Source organism: Lactuca serriola, chromosome 5 (assembly GCF_051521515.1).
Source record: "Lactuca serriola cultivar US96UC23 chromosome 5, Lser_US96UC23_V15, whole genome shotgun sequence".
In the NCBI taxonomy this organism is placed as follows: Eukaryota; Viridiplantae; Streptophyta; class Magnoliopsida; order Asterales; family Asteraceae; genus Lactuca; species Lactuca serriola.
The window spans coordinates 5502678-5521098 of NC_136412.1; the positions used below are offsets into that span (position 1 = coordinate 5502678).

An 18421-nucleotide genomic window follows, 5' to 3' on the forward strand; every position below is an offset into this window, starting at 1 on the left:
GGTCAGATGTTGATGTTTTAAGAATCAAAGAAAAGTAAAGAAACTTAAAGGAAGTATATGTTGATTCTGATCACGAAGATGGATTTCGATCGCATGGTTCGGTGATCAGAATTTTGAGCACGTGCTTAAGAGTTATGATAGATTGGTTAGGAATAGATGACAACAAGTTTTCATATACATCTGCATTGTAAGGATTAGTTTTTCCGCAATGTTTTAAAATAAAAGAAAAGTTTTTAATTTTATTTATTTTAAAAAATATCCTTACAATGGCATTTGGGAAAAAGATGTTGTTTATATGTTTCCATTGATAGCAATATTGGAAATATGAATTTGAGTCTTTCATTTGTGGTAATGTCTAAATTTACCAAATAAGAAAAGATTCTCATCACCCAAGTTTCAGTTGGATAGAAACTTTTAATCATGCAAGTTGTATAGTATGATGAATGAGAACTTTCGAGCATTAGAAAATTAAACTAACTGCTTGTTCACATGGATGTGTGAGTCAAGAGAAGGACTAAGGGATCAAGTACACTTTCTTGTGCACTTGTCAAAGTCCACCACAAAAGATGGATAAGACTATTCGTCATGATTTACTAATGTTTAGTAAATATGATTATACTTACAAGCTTAAGTATAATTCTGAAGCATTGAATTTTTTTTCAATGTATGACAGAACGAACAAGAAGAATCAAATTAGGCAGAAGGATAAAAGTTTCTCAAATCTGAAAAGATGGGAGAGTCCTTTAGTATCATGTTTTAAGATCATCTTAATGATTTAGAGACCTTATCACAATTCATCCTCTAAGTACATTCTGAGAGTTAAGAATAGGAGTTATGAATTGTTGAAGTGGTTAAATCAAGAAGATGATTCATACTTCATTCGAAAACAGTTCATAGAGTTATACTTTAAGATTGTAACTTGAGTGACATGTCTTAAAGAAGGTTTAAAACACTTGTCAAATGTAAGAGTAAAAGTTTTCTACTCTTGTACATTTGAAATTGGTAAGTTGTGATGTTTTGGATAAAACAAAGATCAACTAAGGCTAATTGTGTTAAGTGTCTGTCTTGATTAGAATCCACACACTATCTCTTGAATATTTGGCAAGAAAGTCTTATAGGTCAAGGAGACAGTGGGAGTCTAAAAGATCCTGAAAGGGTTTCAAGAAGTAATCAAGAACAAAAACCTGTACTTCACCACTAGCACACAACTAGAGGTTTATAACCTATCGTGTTGACATTTCTGTGCCCATTCCAGTTAAATTGGCTATACATTTGAGCTCTACATGTTCTCAATTGTTTGGATAACTACTTGGAAGCAATGTCAGGCCCTTGAGCTGCCAGGTGGCAAGAAGTTAAGATTGCACAAGTTCAATCCATATGAGTTAGGATTTGTCACTAACCTAGTCATGTGGTTATGGTTTTGACAAATTCACATGGATAGGAACGCTTACACCATAAAATCTAAGTGTCATAAGGTTTCTCTTCGATTCATGAAAATGATGGTAAGGAAACTCTTTCACTAAGTAGATTTTAAGTAGATAGCAATTGTGATATTTGCAGTTCTCAAAGTCGTTAGTGGAGCGTGCGTGGTTAACCGGCACACTAACATTGACTTATGAGAAATGGCAAAAGGTCTAAACAATTTAGACTATGATTACGACATCCCTTTTCATAGTTCTGAAATTGTTTAGACATACATGTGAGCTATCTAAGAGAGGTTTATGATATTGATAAAGTCTTATCAAGGCAATCTAGTATCAGAAATCTGAACTTTGGTAAGAAAGTCAATAAAGTATTGATTTCTAGAAGTCTAGTTGATTTTTGGGTACATGTCGAAGCTAGTGGGAGCATAAGTCTTATGTTATTAATCATCACGTTGGTGGGAGCATGATAAAGGTTGCAAGTTAGCAATGTTAATTATAGAAAACAAAAGGTCTCAATTGGGAAAAGTTGTTTTCCTATAATTATGGGAGAGGAAATTATACTTCATCTCAAATCTAAAAGCTTAGATTGAGGTCTTAATCGTATTTAGTCAATAATATATATGTGTATATATATATATATATATATATATATATATATATATATATATATATATATATATATATATGAATTTCATGTTGGAATGGCTCAACATAAGGAAATTCTATGTATGGGTTCATTATTTGCGTTCTAAAATTAGATTATGATTACGGCATCCCTTTTCATAATCTGAATTATGAGAACTTGGCAAATAGAAATGGAAATATTATAGCAAAAGACTGGTTTAGTCTTTATGTGAGACATCATGAATCGTGTCCCATATGCTTCGGATATAGGATCGATTACATGTGCTATATTCATCATTTCTAAAATTTTCCAAATGCCTGGGGCATTAAGAAGGGAAAAGGTCTAGAATTGGATATGACTAAAATGATTACGCAATTGTTGAGGACAATCTAAGGTTTACCAAGGATTGGTTGCTCAAGGACAGTTGGAAGTATAGTGTTGACTTTAGGAGGACCATATTGACATAGTCTGAAAAGAGGCAACTCTTGTTCGGAAGTGATAGTCAAAATGGAATATGGAAATGGTTCAAAGTTAGAAAGTATTCAATCTGTAAGATTAGGAAACTAAATGCAAGAAGGATGTTTCCAAGGAGTTGATCTCCGTTGGAATACTCTGTAATGATTGTTGCCAAGTCTGGTTGAATTTGTGCATAATCATTACAAGAGGATCAATGCATATAAGTTTAGAATCTAACAGATTTCAGTAAATGGCATGAATTTGGAATTCTTGCATTTGCAGTAAGGGTTTGGGACTGTGAAAAGATGATCATTGGAGTTATGCTCAATTAATCTATTTCACAAAGTAAAGATCATAGACAAACATAGTATGCATACTTTGTGTATGGCATGACTAGTGTTTAGAAAACATAGTGTACATGCTTGGAGCATGGGACAACAATTGTTTTAAATTCAAGTATAAAGTTGATAAAACCGAAACAATGAATAATGAGTAATCATTATGGTGATAAATAAAAGTGTTTATTTATATTCATAGGGTTTGATACCATATTTGATTCATTTATTCTTGTGTTTCATTTTGCATGTTTTGACTTCCAGAATAAACTAGGTTATTCTTCTAGAATGACTAAGTTATTCAAACCATCCACAGTCGGTCATATGTTGGAAGTAGATATGAATTACGACTGTCATGGGTTGGCTTGTAGAGGTCTAAAATGTTGGACAAAGGGCTACAACACTCATGAGTGCTCATAAGTTCTGAGTATTGGATTCAACCCGCGCTCATTGGAATCACTTCATGGATTTTATCACGAGTGATCATGAGACGATAATATCTTATATTCTTCAAACCTAGAGATATGAGTTGTTACTGTGAGTTGGTTGTACATTGATTGCACGAAAACGCATTCGGTAACTCGGTGTTATAAAACGTGCCTTTGTGTATGATTCAACAAGTAGTAGAACAAGCCATATGAGTCGAAGTTTATCCATTCCTTTTACCTTCGGGATAAAAACGATATCTGTGGGCCCCTCGATGATTTAATGATGATACATGTGAGTGCTTGGCCAAGCCAGGACTGATTTGATTTGTTCAATCAGTCAGTCATCATGAATCGGAAATCGGGAAACAACAAATGGACAGAGAGAATGATTATAATCCATGTCTCAGTCCATATGATATCTAGAATGGAGGAATATATGATCCCTTATCTAATGGACAAGTTCGTTGACAAGATCAGAGTTCGACAGCGGCTTTAAGAGCTACGATTGCCAGTTAGGATTTGAAGTCACACTCAATAATAGTTTTAGACTTATCCAAGTGGGAGACTGTTGGATTAATGTCTAAGTCCATAACTATATTTGGTATGTACTTGACCCGACCCGGCATGGTCCATTTGGGTTGCACTTCACCGGCACAATTTATATGGATAGTATTTTGAGAATAGTATATTTATGATTTATATTAATATATTATAAGTTCTAATATATTAATATAATCATATTATTTAATCAATATTGATCAAGAATTAATTTATAATTAATTAAGTGATCAAAATGAACTAATTAAATATGGACTCTTAGATATATATGTGTAGTGGGCCACGTTCATTTAGGTTGGGCTAAGTCTTCATGGATAGTCCATGGAGCTTTAACCCATGGATCCTAGGAAATGAAAGGTCATGGGTATTAGGGTTTAACCCTAATCCTCCACACTATATAAAGATGTCCTTGGTTGGTGAAATGGGCACTAGTGTGGGTACACTAAGAGGGCTAGCCAATTTCACTAGAGAGAACCAAGTATCCATATTCTCTATAGTCTTCCAAGGTGTTTTGGTGATTTGTGATTCCATTTGAGGCTTCCACACTATTGGGGCTAAGTTCTTAAAGCTTGAAGACATCAAGCTGCACCAAAAGGTATGTCATCTAACTAGTATTTGTAGTATAGTTACCTCATAGTATGCTAGTTAGGATTAAAGCCTTGGAAAGTTCTTATTTGCATGTATAATAGAGAAAACATAGATCCAAGGTTTATAGGGTTGCATGTACACCATAGGAGTGTTAGAATGCTCAAAACCGAACAATAAACACCTTAACTAAGCCTCCCTTGTTCCTAACACTCCCTTAGAACTGAATATCCAAACCATAGCCGTTTGTGTGTATGTTAAGGCCATTTTGGTGCTCTTGGTTGGTTTGTGAAGCTTGGAAGGAAGGAAGAAGCTGATAAATTCCAGTTGAGCAAGGTAAATGCCCCTATTTTGGTCTTCCTTTTTGGTTGTTCATCTTTAGGGCTTAGATTCATGATGCATTTAGGGCTTCTTGAGCCATTTTCGGATTTGTAAGGTGGTTCATGGGGTTCTACTTCTAGATCTGAGTCATTGGAGGGGTCTCATGGCATAAAGGTGCCAACTCTATGGCCATGAGAGCCCCATGCACTTTGTAGAGCACTTTCTATAGACTTTTGAGCTAAAAAACCCATGCATGTGCATCAAGTTTGGAACTTTACGTATAAAATGGACATTAGGAGGCCAGATCTATGGTTTTGGTGTGTTAAATCCCATTTAGATCGACTATATAGAAATGGTCAAGGTTGGACTCGGTGAGTCGATGCACTTTCAACCATCTTAAACCTTTTTGCGATGGTCAGTTGTTAGAAAAGGGAGTCCCATAACTGTTTAGACGTGTTGGGAGACCTAGAGTTCATGGGACTCGACAAGTGCTAGAACAGACTCGACGAGTCCAAGGCAATCTTCTTATGTTTGAAGAAGAACTCGACGAGTTGTTCATACAACTCGGTGAGTCAAGGTCAGGACTTGTTCATCAGATGAAGGTGAACTCGACGAGTTGTTCATACAACTCGGCGAGTCGGATGAAGGTTCATTGATGTTCGTAAAGAAAGGGAACTCGTCGAGTCGTTGCCAAACTCGACGAGTTGAGTCATGGATAAGGACAAGTAAAGGGTAAGGACTCGACGAGTTGACGGCCCAACTCGGCGAGTCAGGTCAACTGGAGGTTGACTTTGACTTGGATTTGGTTAGGGGTAAAACAATCATCTTACCCTAAGAGTAGGTATCATTTTCTGACTGAGTGTTTTGTGGGGATTATAGCCGGAGGATTTCCGGAGCAGCAGCAGACGGAGGTTTCCCGCGCAGAATATCAGCAGCTACTCGTACGAGGTGAGTTACCTTCCAGTAGGGGTGGGTCTAAGGCCACAATGTCGGCCCACCAAATAGGAGAATTTAGAAGATGATTGTCTTTGTGAAAATTATCTGGGTCTGGTTATGTGCTTTAGTCATGAGATTTATCTGTATGACATGTTATGTGTATAGTAGGGATCAGTTAGTACCCGGATATGCCTGACTGTACGTTTATATCTTGTTGATGTATGCTAGTGGTAGGGGGTGGAATTGTCCCCAGTTACCGGTTGGAAGATACCGATGATAGTTACTGGTTGAAAGATATCGATGATGATGGTTACCGGTTGAAAGATACCGATGATGATTACCGGTTGAAAGATACCGATGATGATGATTACCGGTTGAAAGATACCGATGATGACATTTATCGGTTAAAAGATACCGATGGAAGTTACCGGTTGAAAGATATCGACGATATTGTATGGTATGTGGTATGATGGGGGGAACTCACTAACCTTTGTGCTTACGGTTTCAGTTTTGGTTTCAGGTACCTCTTCGTCTAAGGGGAAGGAGTCGGAGGCGTAACATCGCATCACGCACACACACACATGATTCCGCATCGGACTTTCTGGGATTGTACTCTGATTTTCATTATTTTTGATGACATGGTTTGGGACACAACATTATGATTTTGTAATGTGTTGCTTACTGACAATGTTATGGTAAAATGTTTTAAAAATTATTAATCTAAAAATGAAATTTTCGGGCTTGAATTTTGGGATGTTACAACCTCATACTTCACCATTTGGGAAACAATGAAACCCCCAAAAGGGACATGACCACGATTCACTTGTAAATGTATGAGAAAAAACCATAAACACACAAACAAATCTTATTAAAGTCTCAAGGAGAGGCTCGAAATGAGAAGCAAAAATCCAAAGTAAAATATGACACTCCAACAAAAGGTTGGAGTGCACAATGAAAAACAACATTAGGAATAGACTCTACATCTTCTTGAGTCTGAAAATGGTTGCAACACTATAAAACTTCATTTAGACATTTTATCGAACACCTGACGAGCAGAAAAAAAAATGTTTGATTTGCACCAATAAGCTTGAAAATTTAACCTAAATGTAAAATCTTCAAACCCTAATTTCAAATTATAGTCTTCATTGTCATTCGTCAATAACCCAATTTAAGTTGACAAGTTTTAACTTCTCCACTCACATGGTTCAACTCCATTTCCAAAGACTAAGAAGATGAAGAATTGCAGAGGTTTATAGAAGCTCATAGAATCAGAATTATAAGTAACGAATCTGAATCTAAATCCCATAATATTTGCTAATTGTTGATCAATACTAGTTGAAATTTACCTGAATCAATATGAGAAATCTTGATGCAGGTTAGTGAAAGCAAGCGTCATCTTCAGCGAACTCACTTTGTCTTCGTCGTCAATTCAAGCTTCAAGACTCAAAGCATGCGTTTGTCTGTTGCGTGTGTTTGTGCCCAAACACCTTGTCTGTTTGTATCCCAATATGGGAAATCTCGATGCAGGTTAGTGAAAGCAATCGTTGTCTTTAGTGAACTCATTTCGTCTTCATCGTCAATTCAAGCTTCAAAAGACTCAAAGCGCGCGTGTGTATCCCGGTACCCCATCAGAATAAAGATCGAACACCTTCTTCCCTTTTTTTGAAATCGACAGACAAAATCGAGAGTAGAGACAGAGGTGCTCACCTTCCTTCACGTAGACTCTGATTTGAAGAACAAAACCGAACATTGTTTTTCACATTGCAATTGTTACCGTTAATTTTATAAGCATGCAAGGTTAGTTGCAAATGTTACTGTTAATTTTATATGCATATAAGGTTAGTTGATGAGGTTATGTTAAGTGTTGAGTTGCAAGACATACCAAATCAAATAGCAAATGTTAATGATTTAGGATAAAATCGATAAAAAATTATAAATTTAAGGGCTTTTATAACAATAATACGAGTTTAAAAACCTTTTAAAATAATTTTTTGGGAGGTATCTTCCGACACAACATTTAAAAAGAAAGGAAGACCTTACGTTTTGAATATTTTTGGTTTTTTAAAGTTACAATTACCTGTATGCCCTCGTTCTCCCCCGAAACTCACCAAGTTCACGTCGTAATTCATTCCCCAGACGGTCTTTCACTTCACACTCCCCTTCACAACGTTCATCACTGCGACCTTCCTCCGATCTCCCACTCCGGCGACCCTTCTCCGATCTCCGCACCAGACCTCTGATCGAAGGCGCTGGCTACTGCTCCTTCTCCGATCTGGTAAGTCCCACTTTCTTTATCCAGTTATACCTCCTGGATCGATATATGAATTTTGATTTCTGGAATCGATGAAGCACATGATTTACTTGTTCGGTTTTCAATCTAGAGCTCAATTTCTTGTCTGATTTCTGGTATATGGTTCCCAATCTATGATTTGGAATCCCGATTTCTTTTTCTGGTTCTGTTTAAGCTGATGATTTTTTTAGAGTCGATAAAGCACATGAATTTTAAGCACATGAATCTTTTTGGAATCGATTAAGCAGATGATCAAAAACTTGAAAGGGGTAATCTTGCTTTGAAGAACAGTATGACTGAGAAAAGTCCTGTTAGGGTGATTAGGAAACTTGTTGGGTTGGAAAGAAGAACAATTATGATGTGTTTGGGTATGATGGGTTGTATACTGTGAAGCATTGTACACAGAAAAGAAGTTCAGAAGGGAAGATGGTGTTCATGTTTGAACTGCATAAAATGCCTGGTCAACCTCAAGTTCATAAAAGGGTCAATACTATACCAGGTGATGTCGGTTTATACCATCATTCCACCTTTCAAATGCTTTGTTGATGAACTATGTGCAGTTAGTTATATGCTGTTTGTTGAACCATAGTTAGTATTTTATATTTGTTGTTTTTTAGGTAGTGATTGCATCAAAATCTCACAGATGTGATTCTGTCCTAATTTTAGCTCTGTGTTTTTCTTTGCTTTCTTTGAATTTATGTAGAACTTGATTAAATTCTGTTTCCTTTTTAAACAAAAGCTTTAGATCTACTTTAAATTTGTCTTCTACATTTGAATTCAGCTTTTTAATAGTTTGACTATATGTTAGTTATCAATATAACCTAATGGGTAAAGCACTTAATCTGGACAACTATATATATTGTTTCTTTCTTACTTAACTTAGAATGCATGATTTAATAGGTTAAGCAAAAAAAAACATGGATTTCTCGAAATGCTAGGCAAAAATGATTATAAGCATTGAGCTTCGAGTAATTGTAAAAAAAAAAATTTAAGATTATAAATTTTGTCCAAAAAATTTATGAAGTATAAAACATTATATGTAAAAGTAGTAAATGGTTCTAAGTATGTGAGCATGCCCTTTTTGGTCATTTTAAATGTATAAGCTAAGCCAAACACTTTTTTAAAAACTCATTTTTCTTCCACCATAAATTGATAAGCACATTTGCCCAAAAGCACTTCTGGAGTTAAATAAGCAAATCCCAAACACCCTTTGAAACCCCCATCATTTTTTTTTTGGTATCACAGTGTAAGATTATGGTTTATTCAAGCTTACATTAGTATTTTTGGTATCCAGCAACCGAAGAGTTATTAACATCAGTCGGAGGCATTCCTTAAACATTAAAGATCTCATAATTTTCTTTAGTCTAAATCTGAGTTGCCAAACCATCTGCAAAAAGACTGGTCAGTTCCTTTTATCTAAATCTCTCAGTGTGTTTGGTTCTGCTGTCCATTATTTATTTCAACATCTGATTTTCTCTTTATAGTTCTGTGCATTAGACCTCATTATGGATTGATTCATTTCATGTCTCTTTCACCTTTTACGCATTACTTCCCTTTATTTATGACTTTAGTTTTTGGGTTATTAAATCTGTTGAAGGTCCGATTAAACTAGTGGCATTGGTGATCAGCCGTTTCCTTGATCAGTAATGAAAATACAGTTATTTACAACTTCTTTAGACAACATGTATTGCATAAGCAATGAGTTCTTTCTGTTTGTATGTCATAGTCAAATAAGGATTCGTACACACAGTCATGTTAAACTAACATTAAACTAAGTCGGTAGAACAGAACGTTAAATGTTGTGGATTTTTATGTCATACATGTTCATTGCATTTTGGGAATGTTTATTGTATTCAGGATATGATTTCCTTTCCGGATTTTTGTGATAAAAGAACAGACAATTCTACTAGACTACCACAGTACTACTTTAATAGTTATCACTTATCACATCTAAGGGTTCCAAAAGTAGGAAATGCAGAATTAATCGTTATTTTTTAATACTTCATTATTGATTGCTCATTTTTGTAAATATCACTTTATTCAGTGCCTTGGTGTATAAAATGATTTAAAGAGATATATTAGTTACAACCCCCAACATTCATTGTGTGTTGCAACACTTGTGGCCAAACTGGGGTTTTAAGCCCTCTAGACTTCATAAGTGGTCGAGCTTTTCTTTATTTTGGCGTTAGAATTTTTCACAATAGATGAAGAATCAACTCATGTATTTTTAAATATTTCGCATGATTAGTAAACTGCATGTGCATGATGGTGATTGTAAATTTATGCAGACAAATGATGGAGTTGAATTTGAATGCAAAAGATGCGGGTGATTGGATTTACAGAGGAGAAGGAGCTGCAAATATCATTCTCTCTTATAGCGGATCCACTTCTGATTTTGTATGTTTTATGTTTATGTTATATATATATATACAAGTGCAAATCGTTGACTTCTGTAGTGCTCTTTTTTTTTTTTTTGAAAAAGATCTTTTTCGCCACTTATGTTCACACTGGCAGTGTGCAGACATTTGTGAAAAGGACTGTTTTTTAGAGAAAAAAAAAACGACGACATTTGTTTTTCCTTTTTTTTCCAGAAGATGTAAAAAAACAAAAGATGGAAAACATGTCTAACACTTAGCTTTTAAAGTTTTTCGATTTGTTTTTTTTTTTAAATATTTGTATTTTTGTTTGTTTTGATATCTTTTTTTTTCTTTCCAATTTTTTGTTTGTTCTTTTTTGACTTATTTTATTGTTTTTTTTATTTGTGTTTTTATTAGATAATAAAAAATACATTTTAGCCTGCAAACTTTAAGAAAACAACAAACACCTCCTTATGTGTGCGTGTGTGTGTGTGTGTTTTCTATTCCACATATTCTTCTGCAGACATTGAAAAATACTACATAGATTTGACCTCTTCACAAACAAACACCTCCTTATTCTCTTTATTAATATATAAATTTATTTTCCAATTAAAATCATAACCATGCTTGGTTGCTGCTATGTCTAACTGTTAATGAACATTATTTGGATTGTGAAGCAGTTATATGGTCGGTGAAAATTGCTCCAAAAACCAATTTGTAGACATTTCTTTTTTGCATAGATGTGACAAGAAAGTATTTTATCATATATTTTGCTACATGGAATATATGACAACCTATAATAATAGCTGAAAATGGCACAACTATAATGAACGTTAAAATTTCATTATAGCTAGATACAAACTATGCGTCTTGTTCTCTTCCATATATTTTTACTTCCTCTGTTATGCGACTAATATCTCAATAATAAAAATTTTGGAAAATAGATTCAACTTTGTATGGTTATTCAAAACTAGTAATTAATAATCATATAGTTCTACACTTGACTAGTTGTCTGATTGACAATGGATGTAAACATAATAACTTGATGTAGGTTGGAAAAGTGTTGAGGGTACAAAAAGTTAAAAGAAATGGGACAAACTATGAAGAAGTACCTTCAGATTTATCCGTGCATGAAGGTCTCTTATGGAATGAAGATTGTGACCTTTTATCAGCCCCAACAAGAGAAATTGCAGAACATCTGTATGTGCAACATGTAATGTCTCCACGATTAGGTTCTAATCATGTTGATGCTGGGGTAAGTATTCACACTACCATTAGTTATGATCTTTGAAAACTGTTAATGACTTCTTTTGTTGAATTTGAGTTCAATTTCTTAACATGAGTTTCAACAAACTTGGTAGGTCCGTGTTCTTGTATCCAGGGATTTTCTTGAGGCAGTAGCGAAAAACGTTTTTTCTCAACGCCCTTCCTGGAGAGTTACTGATGCTGATGTCAATACACAGTGTGATTATGCGTTACTTATATCAGATCATTCAGTTTTCCCTCAAGGTATTGTATATGTATGATAATCGAACAATATATATATTTTTTTTATAGTTTTCTAATATATGTGTTTGGAGAAGTTAAAAGTTGACATAACAACTTGTATTGTCTGTGTGTTTGGCAGCTCTTCGTGATGAAGAGTTTTCGATATCTGTAGAGATAAAGGTATGTGCTCAATTTGTGTATAGTAATAAATTTTCATTTCATATATGTTTATTTCTCCAAAACAGCCCAAGTGTGGATTTCTTCCATGTTCAAACTATATTCTAGAAGAACACACAATGAAGAGATGCATGACCCGTTTCAAACTACATCAGACCTTCAAATTGAAACACAAAAAGGTAAGGTATAATGCTCATGAGTAGATAGATAAGATTGTAGAGGTACACCACACGGAGTTTGTAATTGGTGATATTTTGGTCAGGTATCACAGTTAAGTCGATATGATCCGTTGGATATGTTTTCTGGATCCAAGGAAAGGATATTAAAATCAATTAAAGATCTTTTTTCGACCCCACAAAACAATTTTCGGGTATTCTTAAACGGTTCCTTAGTATTTGGATGCTTAGGTGGAGGTAAATACAGAACGAATGTTCGTTATGATAGAGCATTAGAAGATGCTCTAAAGTTTGTTATTCAGGCTGATGATGGTATGCGTACAACTTGCTTTCTAGAACTTGTTTCTGAGGCTGTTTTTAGATCTGGATTGTTGGATAGACTTTTACAAGTTCAGAAACTTGATGTTTTTGATATAGAAGGGGCCATTCATGCATATTATGATGTTGTTTCTCAGCCCTGTGTGGTTTGTAGAGAGTTAGGTGAAGAATCCGATAGATATACTTCTTTGCATACTATCCCATTGGATGAAAGTTTGAAAATTGTCAAAGAGTATTTGATTGCTGCCACTGCAAAGGATTTGAGTCTCATGATTAGTTTTAGAACAAGAGAAAAAGAGGATCCAAAGTCTGCGTATAATGTCATTTTGCATGAATCAATTGGACAGAGTTTTGATTATAAGGTAACTAACCATTTTTTTGTTATAAACAACATGCTATTTTTTTTTTTATTCATCTATCTTACTACTACTACACTACAGGTGTCTTTTATTGATTTGGATATGAAACCTTTGGGAAAGATGATGCATTATTATGAGTTGGACCAAAAAATAGTACGCTGCTGTATGAAGATGATGAAGAATGAAATTTCAGCAAATGTTGAAGAAAAAACTTCTTATCAAGATAAGTCCATTGTTGTTGAAGATGATTATCCTACTCGAGAACTTGCTGGTAACCTAACACATCTTTATCATCTGTTGCTGTTGTTGTTCCTTTTTTCTTTCCTTACATCTTAATTATTGGATGAATGAGAAAAAAACTATAACTTCATTTCTTAAAGTTTACAAATGCTACAAATTGAAGCTTGAAAGATGGCTGATTATTAAAACTAGTCCAAAAATACACCAGACATATACATATGAGTAGTAAAGTGAGACACTAGTAGGCTGAGGTAGACTATGGCTATAAATATACATATTAGTAAGCATGATGTTTTTGGTCTATAACTCATAATAATGCATCATCTTTCATAAAGGTTACATAAAAGATAGCTCAGCTGTCGTAACATGAACATGATGTTTATCAATCAAATTGCCGATCTTAGTTGAGTATCAAGGAGTCGATGTATTTTGGCCAAAATTACCAAAAGGAAGTAGATCCATTTTGGCCGAATCGACATTTCTTTAAACAACATTTGCCATCAGATTTATTGTTATTTCAAGATCATAATAATGAATGGGCCACTTTACTAGTAGTCATTTTGCGGAAGATGTAATGTAATATTTATTCAATCTTAATCATGGTTGTGATCAGAGTAAATTGGTTTATAGTTAGTTAGTTACAGCTCTGACTTAATTTAATTGAGATACACACAACATAAGTTTTGTCCGTGTAATGGACTTGAACGAATTTGAGAATGGGTTGCCGTGATGAAGGACTGATTCTGTAAAGGATTTATGCGGAAGGACTGGAAGTGGCATTGATGGAATCTTGAGAACTGAAAGCTGAATTGAGGTTTATATAAATGCGCTTAGTGAAACTCCCATCACTTCATTCAAGCTTACATCGGTTTTTCTGGTATCCAGTAACCGAAGAGACTGGTTATTAACATCAACAGTTCAAGATCTCATAATTTTCTTCAGTCTAAGTCTGAGTTGCCAAACCATCTGCAAAAAGACTGGTTAGTTCCTTGTATCTAAATCTCTCAATGTGAGTTCTTTCAAATCCAATGTTATCCACAACATCAAGCCAACTTAACTCTTTAAAAACAGCCATACATGTAAGGCGAGTTTGTAGTTTTCACACAAAATTTATGTTTTTATATCATAGTCAAATAAGGATTCATTATTCATACACAGAATCATGTTAAACTTACTAAGTCGGTATAACAGAAAGTTAAATATTGTGGATATTTATGTTATTGCATTTTGGTTGGACATGTTTATTGTATTCTAGATATGATTTCATGATAAGTATTAGAATGGAATAGATGAGGACTGTAATGCAAGAACAATACAACAGCGAAATGTAATGACTGAATGATTGTATTACTCAATAATACAATCATCCTCTGTTATGCGACTAATATCTCAATAATAAAAGTTTGGGAAAATAGATTCAACTTTGTATGGTTATTCAAAACTAGTAATTAATAATCATATAGTTCTACACTTGACTAGTTGTCTGATTGACAATGGATGTAAACATAATAACTTTATGTAGGTTGGAAAAGCGTTGAGGGTACAAAAAGTTAAAAGAAATGGGACAAACTATGAGGAATGAGGAAGGAAGTACCTTCAGATTTATCCCTATGGAATGAAGATTTTTATCAGCTCCAACAAGAGAAATTGCAGAACATCTGTACGTGCAAACATGTAATTATGATGCTGATGCTGGGGTAAGTATTCACACTACCATTAATTATGATCTTTGAAAACTGTTAATGTTGAATTTGAGTTCAATTTCTTGACACGAGTTTCAACAAACTTGGTAGGTCCATGTTCTTTGTATCCAGGGATTTTCTTGAGGCAGCAGCGAAAAATGTTTTTTCTCAACGTCCTTCCTGGAGAGTTAGTGATTCTGATGTCAATACACACTGTGTGATTATGCACTACTTATATCAGATCATTCAGTTTTTCCTCAAGGTATGATATGATAATTGAACAATATTTTTTTATAGTTTTCTAATATATGTGTTTGGAGAAGTTAAAAGTTGACATAACAACTTCTATTGTCTGTGTTTGGCAGCTCTTTGTGATGAAGAGTTTTCGGTATCTGTAGAGATAAAGGTATGTGCTTAATTTCTGTATAGTAATATGTTTTTCTTTGAAAACTTTTCATATATGTTCATTTTTTTTTCACCAAAACAGCCCAAGTGTGGATATCTTCCATATATTCTAGAAGAACACACAATCAACACATATATGACTCGTTTCAAACTACATAAGACCTTCAAATTGAAACACAAGAAGGTAACCTATATCAAATTTTCAATGCTCATAAATAGATTGTAAATCTACCAACTTTCTAATTTGTTATATTTTTCTCAGGTATCACAATTAAGTCGATATGATCCAAGGAAAGAATATTAAAATCAGTTAAAGATCTTAGTATTTGGATGCTTAGGTGGAGGTAAATACAAGGTGGACTCTTAGGCGATTGCGGGGTCTTCATATGTATGGTTTTGGAGTGCTTGGTGTCGTGCTTTAACAACTTGGAATTACCGCCTTCATTTGAGTCATTTGGTTTACTTTTTGTTATAGGATGTCCGGTATTTTTGGGGGATCTTCTTTAATTGTAATTGTTAATGGATGATTTTGGACATGACATTTTCTAAAATTTTTGAATTTTCTATTTTCCACTTGTTATTTTATTTTATTTTTCATTTTATTAAATTAAAATTTCACATTTAATATATCTTTTTATTCTAATAAAAGAATAGTTTTAATCTCCTTTTGACATGCGTCATCTTATTAAGCCTTTTAATAAATATATATTTTATTCTACTTTTGACATCTATCACCCTATTAGTCTTCTTAATTAATGCATGTCATTTATTAACATATTAATTTTCAAATTTAAATTTTAAATTTTAAATTTTCCACTCTAATTATATTAAATAAATAACATTACAATAAAATTAAAATAAAATTAATACAAATTATAAGATGATGTAATTTATATATTTATTTAAATTAACAATTATAATTTTATATAACTAAAAAAATATATTTTAATTAATAATTTATTTAAAATATTTGATTAATAATTTTGAGTTTTCACTATAAAAGTTTAATTAATTTTGTAACCGTGGTTCCCATGGGTTATAAACTAGTAAGGTAATATATATGTAAGATATTTTTTAGAAATGGTTTGTAATGTATTCAATACATTAAAGCCATATTAATTTTAATAATTCAATTTTTTTCTCAATTTTCTTATAAATTAAAACTTTTCAAATTGTTAATTTTTTTTTTGAATAAACGATGTAATACATGGGTCTTACGCCTAGTTTACTATTATAATATAAAGCAATTAATTGGCTATAATATCGAAAACAACTTATACAAAACACAATCGATACTATTAATCATAATCCCTAAGATTGATACTACCACAACTTTTGCCACATAGGCAGAAGAATATTGTCCTCTGAATGCGGTTCGGGTGCGGTCTTGGCCGTAGTGCGGTAGAAATTTGTTGCACTCTCCACTCACACACACACACAAACACACTCTTTCTCTCTCTCTCTTTCAACCAATCACCTTCTTTTCTTTTTTTGTTTTCTCTCTCTATCTATCTCTCTCTCTACATTATTCCCACTCCCACCATGTGGTTTCATATAGGGATGAGCGTAGGCGGGTACCCGCCTCATTTGGCGAGAACCGGAACCGGAACCGGCGGTTCTTAGAAAGTTAGAACCAAAACCGGAACCGCTCTAGGCAGTTCTTAAATGTTTGGAAACAATTCTAGAACCTGCGGTTCCGGTTCCGGGAGCGGGTAACCCGGTCGCATTAATTTTGTTAATTTTTTTCGACAAAACCGTAATTTAGTTCGATCCAAATCAAATCAATTCGGACCAAAGACAGACAAAATCGGACCAATATATTCTAAACCGGTCTAAGTAACACACATTTATATGAAATTATATATATATATATATATATATATATATATATATATATATATATATATATATAAACCAATTCCGGCGGGTACCCAGCGGGTAGCGGTTCCGAAAAAACGAGAACGGGAACCGGAACCGCTTAAGGCGATTTCAGTTCCAAAACCGGCAGTTCCAAGGCGGTTCCGGTTCCAAAAGCGGGTACTCGGTTCCGATGCTCATCCCTAGTTTCATAGTGTTAAAATGAGAGAAATTATGAGTTGGCGTCTACGTGGCACAGGAGGGAGTGTGGTTTCTGTAGCATCACTCCCTCCAGCCTAATAACACAAACAGTATGCTTAAAAACACAATTGATTCTACCAAATGTTACAACTTGTAAACAATTATAGCTAAGGATAGAACCCAACTACAAACTAAGCATATCCTCAACTTTCTATTATGTGTTTCAAGATGTTTCACTAACCTAACTATAATTTACCAACGAATTGTTATGGTCATTGTGATCATCAACCCAACAAATAAACCCATACAGTGGTCCCTGTGGAATTAAGAAATAGTGGATTAACGTTAACGAGTAAAAACAAGCTACCATTTTTGGACAAGCATAAAATTGTCTTCCATGGTTAGTCTTGGTCGTCGAGGTTCTTATAGACGTTTCACTTCCACAATAACAATATGCAATTTAGTAGATTTAATCGTAGAGCTTCCACAATTATAATAAGCTTTTGGAAAACATTTTGCGACTTTACCTATTTTATATAATAGGGTCATTAAAGTGGTTGGTAGAGTATGTTACTAGTTAATTATCATTTCAAAAGTGAATTGTCATGTCCCTTTGAGGTTAGTGTTAGTCATCGAGGTTCTTAGAAAGGCTTCACTTCCACAAATCACAATATGTCATTTGATAGATTTAATTGAAGAACTTCTATAGTTACAATATGCATCTAGAAGTCATTTTACGTACTCTCTCTCTCTCTCTCTCTCTCTCTCTCTCTCTCTCTATATATATATATATATATATATATATATATATATATATATATATATATATATATAGGTTCAGGTTCATTTGAGACCATTCTAATTTTGTGAGACCGTGAGACCAAATCTAAAAATAATTTTAAAATGCAAAATAAATGGAAAAATCCAAAAATTCTTTTTTTAAATATTATTTTTGGAACTTGAATTAACTAAAAAAAATAAAAAATAATACTAAAAAAAATCCGTTTTTTTTTTAAAATACGTGAAATATTCTAAATAGAATATTACACTGACATATTCTAAAAAATAATTTTAAAATGCAAAATAAATGGAAAAATCTAAAAATTCTTTTTCTAAATATTATTTTCGGAACTTGAATTAACTAAAAAAAATAAAAAAAATAAAAAAAAAATTCTATTTTTTTTTTTAAATACGTGAAATATT

General features: G+C 33.6%; 1 protein-coding gene across 5 annotated transcripts; it reads left to right on the forward strand.

Annotated features, from left to right (window-relative positions):
* Positions 1 to 7723: 7723 nt before the first annotated feature.
* Positions 7724 to 15726, forward strand: LOC145051852 (inositol-pentakisphosphate 2-kinase-like). Of its 5 annotated transcripts, none has more exons than XM_078999683.1 (16): positions 7725 to 7943; positions 8207 to 8457; positions 9253 to 9359; positions 10247 to 10355; positions 11367 to 11570; positions 11677 to 11824; positions 11943 to 11983; positions 12049 to 12159; positions 12243 to 12836; positions 12915 to 13104; positions 13809 to 14053; positions 14596 to 14770; positions 14867 to 15017; positions 15121 to 15161; positions 15243 to 15344; positions 15423 to 15726. In XM_078999683.1, exons 4-11 carry the CDS (start codon positions 10251 to 10253, stop codon positions 13820 to 13822), a joined length of 1407 nt encoding a protein of 468 aa, XP_078855809.1. In that variant the 5' UTR covers positions 7725 to 7943; positions 8207 to 8457; positions 9253 to 9359; positions 10247 to 10250; the 3' UTR covers positions 13823 to 14053; positions 14596 to 14770; positions 14867 to 15017; positions 15121 to 15161; positions 15243 to 15344; positions 15423 to 15726. The 5 variants fall into 5 exon arrangements, with proteins under 5 accessions (XP_078855806.1, XP_078855807.1, XP_078855809.1 ...); XM_078999682.1 differs by having other exon boundaries at positions 13959 to 14053; XM_078999679.1 differs by having other exon boundaries at positions 12915 to 14053.
* The last annotated feature ends 2695 nt before the right edge of the window (positions 15727 to 18421 follow it).

Bases quoted from the DNA above. Each gene is read 5' to 3' on its own strand.
- LOC145051852 (XM_078999680.1), top strand. From the start codon at position 10,251: ATGATGGAGTTGAATTTGAATGCAAAAGATGCGGGTGATTGGATTTAC. The intron at 11,571-11,676 runs GTAAGTATTCAC...CAAACTTGGTAG, and splicing joins CTAATCATGTTGATGCTGGG to GTCCGTGTTCTTGTATCCAG. The intron at 12,837-12,914 runs GTAACTAACCAT...ACTACACTACAG, and splicing joins GACAGAGTTTTGATTATAAG to GTGTCTTTTATTGATTTGGA.